At 42.1% G+C, this 21260-nt stretch overlaps 1 protein-coding gene across 15 annotated transcripts in view; it reads left to right on the top strand.

The window, feature by feature from the left end:
• The window catches only part of PLEKHA6 (pleckstrin homology domain containing A6), a 296849-nt gene that overhangs the window by 173947 nt on the left and 101642 nt on the right, over nucleotides 1–21260 (top strand). For 10 of the 15 annotated variants that reach the window (XM_063955245.1, XM_063955242.1, XM_063955243.1 and 7 more), the window contains exons 2-7: nucleotides 8891–8986; nucleotides 14756–14827; nucleotides 14911–15019; nucleotides 18282–18386; nucleotides 19658–19730; nucleotides 20308–20408. In XM_063955245.1, the coding sequence (XP_063811315.1) occupies nucleotides 8955–8986; nucleotides 14756–14827; nucleotides 14911–15019; nucleotides 18282–18386; nucleotides 19658–19730; nucleotides 20308–20408 (492 nt within the window). In that variant the 5' untranslated portion in view covers nucleotides 8891–8954. Of the gene's footprint in view, nucleotides 1–8890; nucleotides 8987–14755; nucleotides 14828–14910; nucleotides 15020–17152; nucleotides 17293–18281; nucleotides 18387–19657; nucleotides 19731–20307; nucleotides 20409–21260 lie in introns of those variants that run through there. The other 5 variants (XM_063955254.1, XM_063955247.1, XM_063955248.1 and 2 more) reach the window with 2 other exon arrangements.

The following is a 21260-nucleotide window of genomic DNA, read 5'->3' on the forward strand; positions in this document are numbered from 1 at the left end:
TTCCATCATTTTTGAGTGGAAGTCAATTTGTATGTTATCGATCATCATTCAGATCGCTCTTCCTCCAAATTGCTGACATTGCTAAGGGTATGGTTATGTCTAAAACCAAAGTAGGAGAAGGTACCTTTGATGTCACCAGGGGGAGGAGCCACATCACCAGAGGGAGGAGCCATGGTACCCGAAATGTACTAGTGATGAGCGGGTTTGGTTCCTCGGAAACCGAACCACGCCGAACTTCACCCATTTTACACGGGTCCGAGGCATACTCGGATTCTCCCATATGGCTCGGTTAACCCGAGCGAGCCCGAACGTCATCGTCCCGCTGTCGGATTCTCGCGAGATTCAGATTCTATATAAGCAGCCGCGCGTCGCCGCCATTTTCACTCGTGCATTGGAAATGTTAGGGAAAGGACGTGGCTGGCGTCCTCTCCGTTTATTCATTGTTGATGCAAATATTTGTGCTTGCTTATATCTTAATTGTGGGGACTGGGGAGCAGCTGTATTATTAATATAGGAGGAGTACAGTGCAGAGTTTTGCTGATCAGTGACCACCAGTTTTATCCGTTCTCTGCCTGAAAAAAACGCTCCTTATCTGTGCTCAGTGTGCTGCATATATCTGTGCTCACACTGCTTAATTGTGGGGACTGGGGAGCAGCTGTATTATATAGGAGGAGTACAGTGCAGAGTTTTGCTGACAGTGACCACCAGTATACGTTGTCTGCCTGAAAAACACTCCATATCTGTGCTCAGTGTGCTGCATATATCTGTGCTCACACTGCTTTATTGTGGGGACTGGGGACCAGCAGTATTATGTAGGAGGAGTACAGTGCAGAGTTTTGCTGTCTAGTGACCACCAGTATACGTTGTCTGCCTGAAAAACACTCCATATCTGTGCTGCATTGTAGTATATAGTAGGAGTACAGTGCATAATTTTGCTGACCACCATTATATAATATATAGGAGTACGGTACAGAAGGCCACTGCTGTACCTACCTCTGTGTCGTCAAGTATACTATCCATCCATACCTGTGGTGCATTTCAGTTTTGCACAGTTTGCTGACCACCAGTATATAATATATAGCAGTACGGTACAGTAGGCCACTGCTGTACCTACCTCTGTGTCGTCATGTATACTATCCATCCATACCTGTGGTGCATTTCAGTTTTGCACAGTTTGCTGACCACCAGTATATAATATATAGCATTACGGTACAGTAGGCCACTGCTGTACCTACCCCTGTGTCGTCAAGTATACTATCCATCCATACCTGTGGTGCATTTCAGTTTTGCACAGTTTGCTGACCACCACTATATAATATATAGCAGTACGGTACAGTAGGCCACTGCTGTACCTACCTCTGTGTCGTCAAGTATACTATCCATCCATACCTGTGGTGCATTTCAGTTTTGCACAGTTTGCTGACCACCAGTATATAATATATAGCATTACGGTACAGTAGGCCACTGCTGTACCTACCTCTGTGTCGTCAAGTATACTATCCATCCATACCTGTGGTGCATTTCAGTTTTGCACAGTTTGCTGACCACCAGTATATAATATATAGCATTACGATACAGTAGGCCACTGCTGTACCTACCTCTGTGTCGTCAAGTATACTATCCATCCATACCTGTGGTGCATTTCAGTTTTGCACAGTTTGCTGACCACCAGTATATAATATATAGCATTACGGTACAGTAGGCCACTGCTGTACCTACCTCTGTGTCGTCAAGTATACTATCCATCCATACCTGTGGTGCATTTCAGTTTTGCACAGTTTGCTGACCACCAGTATATAATATATAGCATTACGGTACAGTAGGCCACTGCTGTACCTACCTCTGTGTAGTCAAGTATACTATCCAGCCATACCTGTGGTGCATTTCAGTTGTGCGCAGTATATATAGTAGTAGGCCATTGCTATTGATACTGGCATATAATTCCACACATTAAAAAATGGAGAACAAAAATGTGGAGGTTAAAATAGGGAAAGATCAAGATCCACTTCCACCTCGTGCTGAAGCTGCTGCCACTAGTCATGGCCGAGACGATGAAATGCCATCAACGTCGTCTGCCAAGGCCGATGCCCAATGTCATAGTAGAGAGCATGTAAAATCCCAAAAACAAAAGTTCAGTAAAATGACCCAAAAATCAAAATTGAAAGCGTCTGATGAGAAGCGTAAACTTGCCAATATGCCATTTACGACACGGAGTGGCAAGGAACGGCTGAGGCCCTGGCCTATGTTCATGGCTAGTGGTTCAGATTCACATGAGGATGGAAGCACTCATCCTCTCGCTAGAAAAATGAAAAGACTTAAGCTGGCAAAAGCACAGCAAAGAACTGTGCGTTCTTCTAAATCACAAATCCCCAAGGAGAGTCCAATTGTGTCGGTTGCGATGCCTGACCTTCCCAACACTAGACGGGAAGAGCTTGCGCCTTCCACCATTTGCACGCCCCCTGCAAGTGCTGGAAGGTGCACCCGCAGTCCAGTTCCTGATAGTCAAATTGAAGATGTCACTGTTGAAGTACACCAGGATGAGGATATGGGTGTTGCTGGCGCTGGGGAGGAAATTGACAAGGAGAATTCTGATGGTGAGGTGGTTTGTTTAAGTCAGGCACCCGGGGAGACACCTGTTGTCTGTGGGACGAATATGGCCATTGACATGCCTGGTCAAAATACAAAAAAAATCAGCTCTTCGGTGTGGAATTATTTCAACACAAATGCGGACAACAGGTGTCAAGCCGTGTGTTGCCTTTGTCAAGCTGTAATAAGTAGGGGTAAGGACGTTAACCACCTTGGAACATCCTCCCTTATACGTCACCTGCAGCGCATTCATCATAAGTCAGTGACAAGTTCAAAAACTTTGGATGACAGCGGAAGCAGTCCACTGACCAGTAAATCCCTTCCTCTTGTTGTAACCAAGCTCCTGCAAACCACACCACCAACTCCCTCCGTGTCAATTTCCACCTTACACAGGAAAGCCAATAGTCCTGCAGGCCATGTCACTGGCAAGTCTGACGAGTCCTCTCCTGCCTGGGATTCCTCCATGCATCCTTGAGTGTAACGCCTACTGCTGCTGGCGCTGCTGTTGTTGCTGCTGGGAGTCGATCGTCATCCCAGAGGGGAAGTCGGAAGACCACTTGTACTACTTCCAGTAAGCAATTGACTGTCCAACAGTCCTTTGCGAGGAAGATGAAATATCACAGGAATCATCCTGCTGCAAAGCGGATAACTCAGGCCTTGGCAGCCTGGGCGGTGAGAAACGTGGTTCCGGTATCCACCGTTAATTCAGAGGCAACTAGAGACTTGATTGAGGTACTGTGTCCCCGGTACCAAATACCATCTAGGTTCCATTTCTCTAGGCAGGCGATACCGAAAATGTACACAGACCTCAGAAAAAGAGTCACCAGTGTCCTAAAAAATGCAGTTGTACCCAATGTCCACTTAACCACGGACATGTGGACAAGTGAAGCAGGGCAGACTCAGGACTATATGACTGTGACAGCCCACTGGGTAGATGTATTGCTTCCCGCAGCAAGAACAGCAGCGGCGGCACCAGTAGCAGCATCTCGCAAACGCCAACTCGTTCCTAGGCTGGCTACGCTTTGTATCACCGCTTTCCATAAGAGGCACACAGCTGACAACCTCTTACGGAAACTGAGGAACATCATCGCAGAATGACTTACCCCAATTGGACTCTCCTGGGGATTTGTGACATCGGATAACGCCACCAATATTGTGCGTGCATTACATCTAGGCAAATTCCAGCACGTCCCATGTTTTGCACATACATTGAATTTGGTGGTGCAGAATTATTTAAAAAACGACAGAAGCGTGCAAGAGATGCTGTCGGTGGCCCGAAGAATTGCGGGCCACTTTCGGCATTCAGCCACCGCGTGCCGAAGACTGGAGCACCACCAAACATTCCTGAACCTGCCCTGCCATCATCTGAAGCAAGAGGTGGTAACGAGGTGGAATTCAACCCTCTATATGCTTCAGAGGATGGAGGAGCAGCAAAAGGCCATTCAAGCCTATACATCTGCCCACGATATAAGCAAAAGAGGGGGAATGCACCTGACTCAAGCGCAGTGGAGAATGATTTCAACGTTGTGCAAGGTTCTGCAACCCTTTGAACTTGCCACCCGTGAAGTCAGTTCAGACACTGCCAGCCTGAGTCAGGTCATTCCCCTCATCAGGCTTTTGCAGAAGAAGCTGGAGACATTGAAGGAGGAGCTAAAACAGAGCGATTCCGCTAGGCATGTGGGACTTGTGGATGGAGCCCTTAATTCGCTAATACAGGATTCACGGGTGGTCAATCTGTTGAAATCAGAGCACTACATTTTGGCCACCGTGCTCGATCCTAGATTTAAAACCTACGTTGTATCTCTCTCTCCGGCAGACACAAGTCTGCAGAGGTTCAAAGACCTGCTGGTGAGAAAATTGTCAAGTCAAGCGGAACGTGACCCATCAACATCTCCTCCTTCACATTCTCCCGCAACTGGGGGTGCGAGGAAAAGGCTAAGAATTCCGAGCCCACCCGCTGGCGGTGATGCAGGGCAGTCTGGAGCGAGTGCTGACACCTGGTCCGGACTGAAGGACCTGCCAACGATTACTGACATGTCGTCTACTGTCACTGCATATGATTCTCTCACCATTGAAAGAATGGTGGAGGATTATATGAGTGACCGCATCGAAGTAGGCACGCCAGACAGTCCGTACGTATACTGGCAGGAAAAAGAGGCAATTTGGAGGCCCTTGCACAAACTGGCTTTATTCTACCTAAGTTGCCCTCCCTCCAGTGTGTACTCCGAAAGAGTGTTTAGTGCAGCCGCTCCCCTTGTCAGCAATCGGCGTACGAGGTTACTTCCAGAAAATGTGGAGAAGATGATGTTCATCAAAATGAATTATAATCAATTCCTCCGTGGAGACATTCACCAGCAGCAATTGCCTCCAGAAAGTACACAGGGATCTGAGATGGTGGATTCCAGTGGGGACGAATTAATAATCTGTGAGGAGGGGGATGTACACAGTGAAAGGGGTGAGGAATCGGAGAATGATGATGAGGTGGATATCTTGCCTCTGTAGAGCCAGTTTGTGCAAGGAGAGATTGATTGCTTCTTTTTTGGTGGGGGCCCAAACCAACCAATCATTTCAGTCACAGTCGTGTGGCAGACCCTGTCACTGAAATGATGGGTTCGTTAAAGTGTGCATGTCCTGTTTATACAACATAAGGGTGGGTGGGAGGGCCCAAGGACAATTCCATCTTGCACCTATTTTTTCTTTCATTTTTCTTTGCATCATGTGCTGTTTGGGGACAATTTTTTTGAAGTGCCATCCTGCCTGACACTGCAGTGCCACTCCTAGATGGGCCAGGTGTTTGTGTCGGCCACTTGTGACGCTTAGCTTAGTCACACAGCGACCTTGGTGCGCCTCTTTTTTTCTTTGCATCATGTGCTGTTTGGGGACAATTTTTTTGAAGTGCCATCCTGCCTGACACTGCAGTGCCACTCCTAGATTGGCCAGGTGTTTGTGTCGGCCACTTGTGTCGCTTAGCTTAGTCACACAGCGACCTTGGTGCGCCTCTTTTTTTCTTTGCATCATGTGCTGTTTGGGGACAATTTTTTTGAAGTGCCATCCTGCCTGACACTGCAGTGCCACTCCTAGATGGGCCAGGTGTTTGTGTCGGCCACTTGTGTCGCTTAGCTTAGTCACACAGCGACCTTGGTGCGCCTCTTTTTTTCTTTGCATCATGTGCTGTTTGGGGACAATTTTTTTGAAGTGCCATCCTGCCTGACACTGCAGTGCCACTCCTAGATGGGCCAGGTCTTTGTGTCGGCCACTTGTGTCGCTTAGCTTACTCACACAGTGACCTTGGTGCGCCTCTTTTTTTCTTTGCATCATGTGCTGTTTGGGGACAATTTTTTTGAAGTGCCATCCTGTCTGACACTGCAGTGCCACTCCTAGATGGGCCAGGTGTTTGTGTCGGCCACTTGGGTCGCTTAGCTTAGCCATCCAGTTACCTTGGTGCAAATTTTAGGACTAAAAATAATATTGTGAGGTGTGAGGTGTTCAGAATAGACTGAAAATTTGTGTAAATTATGGTTATTGAGGTTAATAATACTATGGGATCAAAATGACCCCCAAATTCTATGATTTAAGCTGTTTTTTAGGGTTTTTTGTAAAAAACCACCCAAATCCAAAACACACCCGAATCCGACAAAATAATTTCAGGGAGGTTTTGCCAAAACGCGTCCGAATCCAAAACACGGCCGCGGAACCGAATCCAAAACCAAAACACAAAACCCGAAAAATGTCCGGTGCACATCACTAAAATGTACCCTCGTGGGCTCGCTTCGCTCGCCACCTGGTTACTAAAGGGAGTAGTTGGTGGCGTGGATAGTAGAAGAACTTTCCCGCTGGCTTAGCTCCTCCCCCTGGTGTTGTGGCCCCTCCCCCTGATGTCATAAGTCCTTTCTCCATCTTGATTCTAGCATCTACCCTAAGTGTATAGGGCCCATTACTGTTTGAAGAATGATACAGCTTGACTTTTTTATACTATACATTTCTATACTAAACAATGTTTTACAGTGTTCCAGCATGTTTGTTACAAAAGTATCTCTTCAACCAGTATGTTCACATGGCTTCCTTTAACTCCTGTTAGCAAAAGTGACACAGCCTGGTCTGTTATTTTATGTTTTTAAACAAACCACTGTGACATAGACGGTGATATGTATTTGGGATTATAGAGACTTTAGTGGCTGTAATGCTACCCATATTGGAATATTAACAGTGATATTGGCCAATTTGCAACATATTGTGGCGTGCCTCCCCAAAACGACTCTAAGCAAAATTCTTACAATCAAAATAAAATGAATGATTATTGGCCATGTTAGTAAATACTCCTGAGGTAACCACAATAGTTTTTTCAGTTCAGTAAAGAAATAATTTAAAGTTATCTATATAGACACAAATGACCAATTTTGCAAATATAACCCTTATCCTATATATAACCTGTGGGGGAGAGGGGGGTGGGGGTGTGGGTCTGTTTACATATTCATCCCAAAACTAAAAAAAAAAGCTTACAAAATGATACATATTATCCGATTGGACCATAACTGATTTAATGATAACTCCAAATAAGCACTCATTCTCCTCTAATATGTATTATATGTTTATTTATGGGTTTATACTGTACCATGGGGTCCTCTGGTTTTCTCACAGAATACAGAAACATACTGGTAGGTTAATTGGTGCTACTGGGGCATGGACTGATGTTATGGACTAAATATTCTCTGCAAAGTGCAGTGCAACATATAAAACTATTATTAAATAAATATACCACAATTATTCTAGATTGTTAGCTCTTCTATAAGGGATGCTCAATATCTATTTTGTACAAAATAATATGAGTGATATATTGGTATCACAAATACATGGTCTATGCATGTTGCTAACAAATGGTACACCGGTGGTGTATCCGATTAGTAATAATGCTGTGACTGTGTATGTATAAGGGATGCTGCTGTACACCATACTTGCTCATGTACATTAAATACATCACAAAACTAATGTTGTACACATCTAGTAATAGGTAATTTGTACTATTTGTAGTAAGGAGATTTATCCTGGATAAAGGATGCTATAGTTTAATTTAGAGGATTTTCGTGCTTTTAGCAAGTGATTTTAGGTTAGGGCGGGATGGGCCAGCTGAGGTCATCACAGCAAAACCCTCTAATGAAAGGATTAAGGTCACTAGAACCTAGATATGTGAATGAAATGTTCCCCCTGCTGGAGATAAAGTATAGAGCACACCTACTGTATGTACACATAGGCCCTCATTCCGAGTTGTTTGCTCGCTAGCTGCTTTTAGCAGCATTGCACACGCTAAGCCACCGCCTACTGGGCGTGAATCTTAGCTTAGCAGAATTGCGAACGAAAGATTCGCATAATTGCAAATAGAAATTCCTTTGCAGTTTCTGAGTAGCTCGGGACTTACTCTGCCACTGCGATCAGTTCAGTCAGTTTCGTTCCTGGTTTGACGTCACAAACACACCCAGCGTTCGCCCAGACACTCCCCCGTTTCTCCAGCCACTCCCGCGTTTTTCCCAGAAACGGCAGCGTTTTTCCGCACACACCCATAAAACGGCCAGTTTCCGCCCAGAAACACCCACTTCCTGTCAATCACACTCCGATCACCAGAACGATGAAAAATCCTCGTTATGCCGTGAGTAAAATACCTAACTTTTGTGTAAAATAACTAAGCGCATGCGCTCTGCGAACCTTGCGCATGCGCAGTAAGCGACTAATCACAATATAGCGAAACTCGGCAACGAGCAAACAACTCGGAATGAGGGCCATACTGTATCGTTTTCTAGTCAGTGCTGATACTAAACATTATTTTAAGTGAATGTTATTTAACTATTTTTATTATCTTTATTTATATAGCACAGCATATTATATAGCACTTTAAAGAGAATCTTTAACATTTTCCATTACTGCTGCAATATATTGTGTTATATTATTATTATTATTATTATTATTATTACTACTATTATTATTATTATTATTATTATTATTATTATTTTCAATGATATTAAGGCAGTGTGGGTTATTCAAAGCCCAAAAGGTGAACTGCAGTACTAGAATACATGCATATACCATTGTAGTCATTGTAGAATCCTACTTCAGTAGCCAGCTTCGTGAATATAAGGCACCTACTGTACTAACATCCCTGACAGAGGGCATGGGTGAGTAAGCTGATATGTCCCGTGATGCTTAAAATTGACCGTTAAGCAGATAGGAGCTGAGTGGTAAAATAAGCTTTATTGCTTACACAAAGTGGCCTGCTTTCCTCCCATTTATCCCTGCTGTATCCTTTTATGCCCAGGACACAAGCATGTGCCTTCCCCACATCAGCTGCCTCCCACATCAACGCTAAGGGCTGCTAGAACATGCTTAAGTTTCGTGTTGGCGGTAGGGACAGGTACGTACCTACTCCCATTTAACCCCCTTTATTGAAGGCCTATACAACAGACTTGGCAGTTTGAGATGAATCATAGGCTTGGCTGTGTTCTGTGATTTAACACCCCTGAAGACAAGGTGAAGAAGACGGTGCTGCATTGCAGTACGTAATGCTACAGAAGCAGCTGAACTCGCTGCTTTATATAGCTGTATGCTATAGCTTTCATCCCATTGCTTTCAGGTAATGCACCCTGGGTTCTGGGATGTGTAATGTATTCATTTTGATGGCATTTTATTACATTTCATTTTATTCTATGACGTGTCTTATCATTCTGACTAATGATGGCATTGCTATGATGTTATGCCCAGGTGTCTCCTGTCACCATTTCATTCCCAGTAGTGAGGTGGAAGCCACGCAGAGATTGGTTATAGAGTAAGGCAGGAAACAAGACCAGTGAGGAGTACTGGTGGAAAATTCTCAATGTACAAACCATCCTTATTGTCATGCATGTTTAGTTACCTAGTCAGTGCAAGAACCCTCCCTGTTCAGGAAATAGACATGTTAAACATTAACAGTGATGCAATATATATGCCTGGCTGTTTGTTTTTCACTAACACCATAATTGTGATAGTAATAACACATGCCGCCTATATATTGCTTTTAATAGCACTGAGCCATTTACAAACAATTACACAATGAATGCAGTACTAAATAATTTAGGGAGCAGACATTTGACTTATGATTATGACATCTATAAAGATAGATAAGAGTGTTAAATATGTTTTACTAGTGTGTAATGTCTCTGTATAGCAACAGACATTTGTACAATGCATAATCTTCATTCACGGTAAACACTTTAGATTAATAATTCAGCCTTGATGCTATTTTTGGTTGTGACACTCCTACTGGTTAGCAATGTAATTCATTTGCCAAAATTATGTGCATTCAATTTGTCTAATTAAAGAAATGCAGACTTAACTACTTAACTCTGAAATTAGAAATGAAGTGCAATGCAATGTGAAGTTGCTCAGCACAGTTATGGGTGGGATGTAATGATGTCCAAGAATTCCGGAGGTGCAGGATATCGGCCAATCTCAGACTTTTTTTTAAAATGGCAATCACTTACAAGGCAAAACCATGCTTTGTAACTGATTGTCCCTTTAAAAAAGCCTGAGATCATCCGGCATCCCACACCGTAGGTGATCTTTGATGCCAATACATCCCACCCTATGTCTTGCAACTTCATAAATATAAGAAAAAGGAAATATTATAGCATCTAGAAATAGTATTGGTCTAGATACCACAGAGATGTACTGTATCTATTCCTAAAATGTAACGTTAAATAAGTATACCTCTGAACTAGAATAATATTTAGAGCTTATGGGGTAGATGTACTAAGCCTTGGAGACAGATAAAATGCCAGCCAGTTATCTCCTAACAGCCATGTTACATGCTGTCAATGCCGACTCCAGGCACGTGCGATGGGAGTGGCCGTGCAGGGCACTGGGTTTTTGAGGTGCTTGGAAATTTTAAATGTGGAGCCGGCCATCAGCCAGTCAGAGCTCTAGTAGGGGGCAGTATGTGTACCTGGCATTATACTGGGGGCAGTATGTGTACCTGGCACTAAACTGGGGGTAGTATATGTACTTGGCACTAAACTGGGGGCAGTATGTGTACCTGGCACTATACTGGGGGGGGGGCAGTATGTGTACTTGGCACTATACTGGGGGCAGTATGTGTACCTGGCACTATACTAGGGGAAGTATGTGTGTATCTGGCCCTATACTGGGGACATTATGTGTACCTGGCATTATACTTGGGACAGTATGTGTACCTGGCATTATACTGGGGGCATTGTGTACCTGGCATTATACTGGGGGCAGTATGTGTACCTGGCATACTGGGGGCAGTATGTGTACCTGGCATTATACTGGGGGCAGTATGTGTACCTGGCACTAAACTGGGAACAGTATATGTACTTGGCACTAAACTGGGGGCAGTATGTGTACCTGGCACTATACTGGGGACAATATGTGTACCAGGCACTATACTGGGGGCAGTATGTGTACCTGGCACTACACTGGCGGCAGTATTTGTACCTGGCACTATACTGGGGGCGATATGTGTACCTGGCACTATACTGGGGGCAGTATGTGTACCTGGCATACTGGGGGCAGTATGTGTACCTGGCATTATACTGGCGGCAGTATATGTACCTGGCAATAAACTAGGGCAGTATGTGTACCTGGCAATAAACTAGGGACAGTATGTGTACCTGGCAATAAACCAGGGGCAGTATGTGTACCTGCCATTATACTGGGGGCAGAATGTGTACCTGGCACTATACTGGGGGCAGTATGTGTACCTGGCACTATACTCTGGGCAGTATGTGTACCTGGCACTAAACTGGTGGCAGTATGTGTACCTGGCGTTATACTGGGGTTAGTATGTGTCCCTGGCATTATACTGGGGGCAGTATGTGTACCTTGCACTAAAGTAGGGGCAGTATGTGTACCTGGCACTATACTGGGGCATTGTGTACCTGGCATACTGGGGGCAGTATGTGTACCTGGCAATAAACTAGGGTCAGTATGTGTAGCTGGCATTATTCTGGGGGCTGTATGTGTACCTGGCATTATACTGGGGGCAGTATGTGTACCTGGAACTATACTGGGGGCAGTATGTGTACTTGGCACCAAACTGGGAGCAGTATGTGTACCTGGCACTAAACTGGGGGCAGTATGTGTCCCTGGCATTATCCTGGGGGCAGTATGTGTACTAAAGTAGGGGCAGTATGTGTACCTGGCACTATACTGGGGCATTGTGTACCTGACATTATACTGGGGGCATTATGTGTACCTGGTACTATACTGGGGGCATTGTGTACTTGGCATTATAATAGGGGAAGTATGTGTACCTGGCACTATACTAGGGGCAGTATGTTTGTATCGGGCACCATACTGGGGGCAATATGTGTACCCGGCACTATACTGGGGGCAGTATGTGTGTACCTGGCACTATACTAGGGGCAGTATGTGTGTACCTGGCACTATACTGGGGGCAGTATGTGTGTACCTGGCAGCATATTGGGGGCAGTATATGTACCTGCCTCTATACTGGGGCAGTATGTGTAAGGAGCACTACTGTGGGCATTATGTGTAAGGCTGCTAAGTGTGTGTGTGTGTGTGTGTGTGTGTGTGTGTGTGTGTGTGTGTGTGTGTGTGTGTAGAGGGGTGTGTGATAATATATACATATTAATAGTTTGAGAACATAATATAAAGTTGCATGGCCAAACCCACTTTCCTTCTGCACACATTCAGCACTTCAACATTTCTTGCTCAGGGTGCTAATAGGTTTGGAGCCGGCCCTGTAGGCAGTGTTTTGAAAAATGACAATTAGTTGCTGATTAGTGGGTACTTTATCTCCGTCCACTGTATTACTCTCCAAGGCTTAGTACAGCTGCTCCTATGGCTGTATTTGAATAAATGTAATTATTTGTGCACATTACAACACCAGCTATTATGAAATTTAGTGTTTGCCTTTCACTATATGTTTTGAATTGCAAGTTACATGGTCATAGATATCTGTATAACTAGGATTTGCGGCTGGAGTCCGAGATCGCCGGAGGTGTGTGTTGCCAACCGATCTCGGACATTTTAAAGGGGAAAACACTTACAAGGCAAAATCATCTCTATCACATGCCGCCGATGGTATAATTCAGAAATATATGTTTTACTTATGATATTTTCTGGTCAGGTCTTGGCCTTTCTAACATAAGCCTTTCAGGATACTTAGAAAAAAAATATTAATGCAATTTCTTTCAAATTTGGTCTAAAACTATAACTGATGATTTTTACTGTGTATGAAAGATCTTTATTATAGGTATATAGGGGTAGATGTACTAAGCTTTGTAGACAGATAAAGTGGTGAGACATAAGGTACCAGCCAATCAGCTTCTAACTGCCTTGTTACAGGCTGTGTTTGAAAAATGACAGTAAGGAGCTGATTGGTTTGCAGATTATCTTTCTCCACTTTATCAGTATACAAGGTACATCTTCCCCTTAGTGAGTTAATGAACAAGATGTTTTTGGTTTTAGCCTTATAACGTAATAGCATTGACTAAATAAGACTATCAAGCATAAGTCTAGAATTCTAGTTTTGCCCTATGGTTAAATTATTAAATAAGTCCAAAATTGTCCATGCTGGTTGAAAAACCACAGTGACTCAAAGCGACCTGCATCGATGAGACAGCATGCAATAGTTTATATTTACATTTACTTTGTGTGCACTGTTAGACATTACCTTCCACACTCAGATTTGTACATTAGCATCTTGGCCATCTTCTTGACAGCTGTGAATATTCATGAGTATTAATGAGAGTGTGAACTGCCTATGTACTGGCAAGGACCCGATCAGTGTTCCCCTGAGAAACTTCCTATCACCTCAGCAAGGTCACTGCTTTGTGGTCATAAATGATCACCACACAAAATTCTATCCACACTAAAGTGCATATAGCATTTGTGACTGGGGGTATCGGGCAGAGTGGAGATTGTTTTCAACAGTGGTATGTGTGTTATTTTTACATTGCAGTTAAGCCTCCCCTGGCTGTACTATTAATGTTAGCTGTTTGAAAAGTACAAGTCTACTTTATAGGGCTTAATTTGTCAAACAAGGTGATTTTTTTTAAATTCAGTCTGCACCAGCCATGCTGTTGATGATAGGAAAGCACAATTTTCTAATATTCGACAGCCCACATATTCATCACACCAATATTTGATGAAAGGATGTTTGTGAATTGTCATATTGACAGGATCAGTTGTGAATTTCCCATTAGGCACATAAGGCACGTGCCTAAGGGTGCCACTTGTTGGGGGGTGGCACTTGGATGCTTTTTTTTCTTATTGTCAGTCCAAAAATGTATCAGTAACCACAAAATATTTCCACTCTACAGTACCGTACACCATTGTGAGTGGGGTGTTGGTGCAGAGGTGTGCAGACTACCCCTGTAAGCTGTGCTCCTTAGTATATTTGTATACACAAGAAAATAAAGTGAAATCTAGTGGCTGATAGCTTATTTTACTATTATTATTATTACAGGTTGAGTATCCCATATCCATATATTCCGAAATACGGAATATTCCGAAATACGGACTTTTTTGAGTGAGAGTGAGATAGTGAAACCTTTGTCTTTTGATGTCTCAATGTACACAAACTTTGTTTAATACACAAAGTTATTAAAAATATTGTATTAAATGACCTTCAGGCTGTGTGTATAAGGTGTATATGAAACATAAATAAATTGTGTGAATGTAGACACACTTTGTTTAATGCACAAAGTTATAAAAAATATTGCTAAAATGACCTTCAGGCTGTGTGTATAAGGTGTATATGTAACATAAATGCATTCTGTGCTTAGATTTAGGTCCCATCGCCATGATATCTCACTATGGTATGCAATTATTCCAAAATACGGAAAAATCCCATATCCAAAGTACCTCTGGTCCCAAGCATTTTGGATAAGGGAGACTCAACCTGTATTATTATTATTAATTTTAAACTGATAATTGCCAAATTAGGACTTGTAAGCAAACAGTGCTAACAATAAAATTAGGCAATGTGGGCTGGACTTTACTGTTGACCTTTACTGCTGTAAAGAGGTGACCCGAACCGTAAAATTCTGCCCCTGGACAGGACAGATATACTGATGCACACATACAGCTGGTGCTTTGAGTATAAATGTTGAGTACATATGAAGGTATTTGTCTTGACAAATATATTTGTCTTTTCTAGCCACAATGAGCGTCCTACCACCCTTTTGGACCCAGTGACTGGACTGATCCCGAGGGAAAGTGGACTACCGGGGTGAGTGTGAGAATCCTTTCTGTAGAGTACTGTAGGATTGCAGCAATCTTGTGTTTTACTGTGAACTAACCTATCATGCTCAGGTCTGAGATGAATGCAGAGGCGGCTGGGAAGCGCTCCACTAATCTAGCCAACGAAAACTCCACATTCACCATGGTATCTGACGCCTTTCCTGATGGCCCCAACATAAGGGTGAGCTTTGCTTCTGGAGAGAATACATAGCTTCAATTTTATATCAGTAAACATATTCTTAGATAGTACAGTACTTGTTTTCTGCTAAGCTGTTATTCAGAAAGGCTGCTTATAAAATGATTACTGCAGTAGACATTGCACTTTAAGATGATATAGGTTATTGGTGTATAAAATATAATTTATTGTAGATCACAAACAATTGGGAGCTATTCTGGCACAACTTTGTGTTGGTGATAATTATGAGTATATAATGATAATTATGCATACAAAATTAATCTTTATATGGACTTGGTCTTAAGCCTGTTAAAAACAACATGTTTAAATTACATTATTAGTCATGAACTTTAGCGCACCCCCCATTTTTCCACTTTTTATTGAAATTTAAACAAGTCCAGTGAATTACCTGAAAAACAAAGGCAAGAGGGTAAGGGGCTAAATGTATTAGCCTCCGAGTTGCCGGAGGTGCGGGACTTTGTGCAAGTCTGCCTATTTTTTTAAAGCAGCAATTATTTACAAGGCAAAACCGTTTAGCCCCTTAACCTCTTGCCTTTGTTAGAGGTTCAGAAGAAAAAAAGGTTTAGATTAGCAGAAACTTAAAATGAGTGTACATTTCAGTGTTATTAAAAAGATACCCTTTTCAGGGAACAAGTAAGAACTTACAGCTGTTCTGCAGTAATGAAAAGAGGCTTGCCTGGGAAACACTGCCAGTGGACCAATAAGGACTGAGTGAAGATTTTATGTACACCATTGTATAGGCAAAAGGATGGTTCCTTAGTATGAGGCATAGGCATAGCTACAGTAGGTACACAAGCTGCTACGGGGCCCGGTTCGCCTCTAGACCCAGTTACGCTGCTAGCCACGCATTCATCCTCCTGATCCCCGTGGATTGTTTCTTCTTTCTTAGCAGTCTGCTGCTGGAGGCACATCTGCACTCCTGGCTGGCTCCATCTCTCCTCACAGATGCTGAAATGAGGCCTTGCCGTGCTGAGCCTTCTGGGATAGGTTATGCCTCTTCTCCAGAATCAGTAGGTGGGGAGAGAGGAGCTGGCAAAGACAGAAGATGTGTCTGCAGTAGCACACTGCTAGAGGAGAATCCACTGGAGGGGGTGGAGTGTATATGTAAATTTTGCTCTAGGCCCCCCTAGGTCTAGTTAAGGTGTCTGAGGCTTATTAAAGTAAATGCTTCCTGATGTGTTTATGGACAAAATTTAAAAGGGCAATACTTTTAATAGGAAAACATGGGGGCTTGACCACGCTGTTGAGTAGTGGCTTTTACAAGCTGCCACTTAGTAAATAAACCCCTTTGACATAAACTGTCAAACATGTAGGAAGAAGCATGATGGGCTGAGGTTTATTCAGCAACTTGCACAGGGTGACTGGCACTCTGAACCAAAACTGCTACATCAGCATTTTGCAGTAACTTGCAATACCCTCTGGTCTGTGTCTTGTTGGTCAAGGGTTCATTCTACAACAAGTTAATGACCTAAAACATATCTCCAGGTGAGATTGTAGACTTTAAATCATGGAATGGCCAGCACATTCTCCAGGCTTAAACATCATCAAGATGGTTCAAGATGAACAGTACAGAGGGTGAAAATAAACAATCTACAAGTGCAACACATATGTGGGAACTACAACTGTTTTGTGAAGACATTCACAAACAATATTTAATTTTCATGTAGAAAGAGTGTGTCCAGTGGTCATATTTGCAAAAGCGTGCATTGATGAGTCAAACATTTTGATTACATTTATTAAACAAAATGACTGATTATTTTTATATCTCCAATTGTTTTTGTGTTCTATGCTTTGATTTCCGTGTACTCAACATTAAACTGTATATATTTTAATGACAACAGGAAAAATGGGGGTGTTTTACTATTGACGGGCAGTGTAACTACATTTAAATTATAGGATCATTTATATGGTACTTGTGAATATGAATATTTCAGTTTGGTTTGAATCTAGAGCCTGCAGGTGTCACTGTGGATGATTAATTAGTATCTTTGTTATTACTTGACCATTGGCTCAAAACAGATGACGCATATGTATTGACTGAAAGGATTTTCCTAGTTAATGATGTGTTATTAATGGAAAGGTTCTTTTGAGGTTAATGCTTCTATCCTTTCCCCAAAGCTACATTGGCAGGTATGTCTCTCTATTTATACTACTAGAACGTCTGCTGCATCTGTCGCCTTCCTGTCCTTTGTATAAAGACAACCATTAGACAGCAATTGTCAACATGAAAGGAAGGAGACACATTAAAACATTGACAGGTGCACTTTAATTAATCATACACGTTCTTTTGGCTTTGCTCGTCATTAGCTTACTATGGGGTACATGTACTAAGAGGAGATAAGGGTCAAAAACAAAAAAAGACAGACAAAATGACTGTACATATAACTTCTTGATATGTACTAAAGGAATTACCTGCATACTTCTCCAGCGCCAATATCGCACCTTAAAGCTCCCGTTATCTGCCTCAGCTGAAATGAAGAGAGGAAAGCCGTAAGTTTTCTATCACCTAATCTTTGTATGTTAATAAAGATTACACAAAAAATAATATTTCCCATACAGCATCAGCTTCCTCTTCGCATGCGCGTTCATGTCTTCTCACAAGAGCGTAGCCTCATCTCGCCAATGCTCCTTCTGGTTTAACCGCACATTCGCAGACATTAGTAAAGACGCGCTAAACATCTCTGCACAGTTCACCGAAGGGGAGACTAACGTACACTTTGGTGGGCACACCTGATCTTTGTACATATCTTGGAAGATGCTTCCTGTCTCGTCATGATTATAGGCGAAGCAGTAGCTACATTTTCTCAACGGTAAGTGGAGTCTTAGTACATGTACCCCTAGATATTGTCAACAGAGATCAAGAGTAGATGTCCACATCTGTTCATGCTCATTAGTTAAGGATTGTATGACTATCTGGGGTGTATGTGTAACAAAGTGATATCAACCAGCAACTTTGTTGTCATTTCCAATGGCACGTCTTGATGTGGAACCGTTAACACTTTTGCATGTACCTTGTAACCCAGGACGTGAGAGCTGTGTTGGAGTGGCAGCATTGTATGGAGTCAGCTAATAAATACTATTAGTATCATACACTAGATGTTTTGTGTTTCACATTGTGATGCTCTTTTGTATGCTAAGAAGCAAAAACCACAGCAGATAGGGCAGTAGCACTGGTGCTGTATATTTCTATGAGACGCTGTGTCGGGTCACCTAGAGGAATGACACAGCATATCTTTTCTTCTCAAAGCCTTCTCGTCCATCAAAGAAAGGAATTGCCTTTGGGAAACGTTCCAATTCCATGAAGAGGAATCCAAATGCTGAAGTCACTAAGACAGGCTGGTTGTACAAACAGGTGAGTGGCAAATGAAGTAAAAAAAATGGAAAATAACAGATTATTTGAAGAACGGTATATAGAATTATATATACACAACAGATTCCAATAGATGTACACATGCACAGTACACATTATGCCCATTATTAGCATGTACATTCACTGTTTCTTTCTCCTACAATAATTCTATGTAACTGTTTTTTTTCCTTATACAGTATTTAGTTAATTTTACATTACTCCTGTATGTAGCCATTTTTTTTTGTAAATTGGTTTTAATTGATTTTCAGATGTTAAATCTGATACAGAAAAGGAGAAGGGGAAACACATATGGGAAATGTACATGAATCTCCCATAAACAACATATATATATGTCTGTACAGCCTTGTATATATTCAGTACATCTTGGAATGAAAAGAAGCAATAAAGAACAGTGCTAAGATAACCAGGCCATAGACTAATGTGCGTTTGACACAAGCACACTGATGGAAAATAGAAAAGAGGAGATATAAAGGCTGAAGGGGCCAGGAAGAAATAAACCCAAAGAGACTTTGGAATTAATAGTTTCCCTTGGTCCCTCAGTAACATATGCATGGCATCTACAACACTTCATTAGACTAATGAGAAGAAGTAGAGTATGGGCACACCAAATGTCTCCATTTTCAAGCTTTTGTTTATTTTAGAGAGAACCATAGAGAAAGATGGCTTTTCTTGTGACTAGAATAATGTGGCTCAGAACATACATACATAGGCTGCAGGTGGGGGAGGTTAGGGTTAGGCTGCTGGAGGGGTGGGTTACGGTTAGGGCTGGGATTAGGGGTAGGATAGAAATACTTACCTGGAAGTGACTGGATTCTAGCCGTTGGGATCCCACTGTCGGTCTACTTCCTGTTGGGATCCCGACTGCCAGTATTTCATACCTTAACCCAGTTGTTTTCCTATTTTCTAGAACTATCTATCCTTCTGCCCTATCTGTATGTCTGTGCGGTACATTGTGTTGATTTCTTTGTGCCCCCTTTAGGTCTTCTCTTTTCAAATTTTGGCCTATATTTAGAAGGCATTTGCAAGCCGCTGCTTCTCAACAGGTTTTACAGCAAAATTTATAGCGCCACTATTGTTAAGTACAAAAATATGTTGCACTTTAAATTTTGAGATAAAACCCGATGATAAACAGTGATTTGCAAAAGCTGCCTCATGGTAAATATACTCCTTTATCTTCTTATGTTTCCCTTGTTCTCGATATCTCTTTTAAGTACATGCTTATTGCACCTTTTCTATCCATCTCCTGTCTGCAGGCAAGTTCCGGAGTAAAGCAGTGGAACAAGCGTTGGTTCGTCCTTGTTGATCGTTGCCTCTTTTACTACAAAGGTACATAGTAATTAGCTCTATCACAGCACCAGTCCAATGGTTTATTTTTCTGTTCAAGCGTAAACTCATCCACTGGCAGAACAGATGGTGCAAAGATCTCTTCTCCCATCTGGTGATTGGTCCCAGTTCCCCTGTGCTCAGACATGGAGCAGGTGGAGTTTGAATAATTTATCAGTGTCCTATTGTTTTATGTGTTCTTATAAATGTACAAAAGCCTCCCACACATTATTCTTACTGGTGAGCGTGAAAGTGCTGGGATTAACTCTTTGCAAAAATTATTACTGTAATAGAATCCAGAAAGCAGCACCTTTTTGGGGAATACTATGGCAGTGAAAGAGTTATGTCAGGTGTATAATCACCAGCCTCCCACTTTCTGCTTGTACAGTATATCACTTTCTAGTAGCTCCGTCCCTTTCCCCTCTGTATTGTTTCTATCTTCTTGTCACCAGTTAATACACTATCTGTTGCCCGATCTCCACTTATTTTTTTTATGCAGGTTGTGTTTACACCCTGCTGATTCTGTCTGCACTTCATTCATTGCACTCATTATTTCATTTCTCTTCATTTTCTTATGCAGATGAAAAAGAAGAGGGGGTTTTGGGAAGCATTCCCCTGCTGAGTTTTCGCATTGCCCCTGTTCAGCCTTCAGACAACATCAGTCGTAAACATACATTTAAGGTTAGTAGAATTCAGGTAGCAAAGTCAGTGTAAGAAACATTTTTTATGCAATTCTGGAGGACTTACCTGCAGATATGCACACATGCTCTGACACTGCTACATATGATATTGCGTACTACTGTTATTATTTTCTATATAGTGATAAAATGTTCAAATGACTACATGCTACATGTTGTTGTAGCACGTCTCCCAAAAGTGAGGCATACTGTAAAATACAGGTGACTTTCTCAGGGCAACAGAGAGAAGCTGAGCTGACATCTAATCCGATATCATCCAATACTTATGGTTCTGTGTTAAAGGTTTGTTCTTTCTTAGGACAAACATTTGCTGATGACGGGGACATGTTTAAGGGAAATGCATTGCTAAATGACACTGCTCATACTTTTCCTATTAGTGGACATCTTTTGTGTTTTTTCCATTAATAAGATAGTTTTGTCCACATTATGGTTACATGATCTTAAGATACAAATAAGGCATGGTCTATGCACAAACGTTATACTCATATCTTTTCTTCTTTTGAAGAAAAGTATGTATTATTTTTTATTTAAATAATTATTTTTTGTTATTGTATATAATCCAAAGTAATTCTTGGACCTATTCAATGTAAAAACCTGCAGTGTATCAAGAAAACATTGTTTAGACTTAAGAGACCTTTATTTGGCTGTGTGGGATCTCTAAACATGGCGCTGTCCTCAGTACATTTTGCTTTTAAGATATCCATTTTTATTTTCCGTGCCAGCAAGTCATATAAATCGTGCAATTCATTTGAGCTACATTTGGGGGCTTCTGCTTTGAGTGATGTGAGGCCCCCAGAGTGTATGCTGCCTCTCTCACCTGTTCTGTCTTCCCTCC

The sequence above is a fragment of the Pseudophryne corroboree genome, chromosome 2 (assembly GCF_028390025.1).
Source record: "Pseudophryne corroboree isolate aPseCor3 chromosome 2, aPseCor3.hap2, whole genome shotgun sequence".
NCBI classification, from domain to species: domain Eukaryota; kingdom Metazoa; phylum Chordata; class Amphibia; order Anura; family Myobatrachidae; genus Pseudophryne; species Pseudophryne corroboree.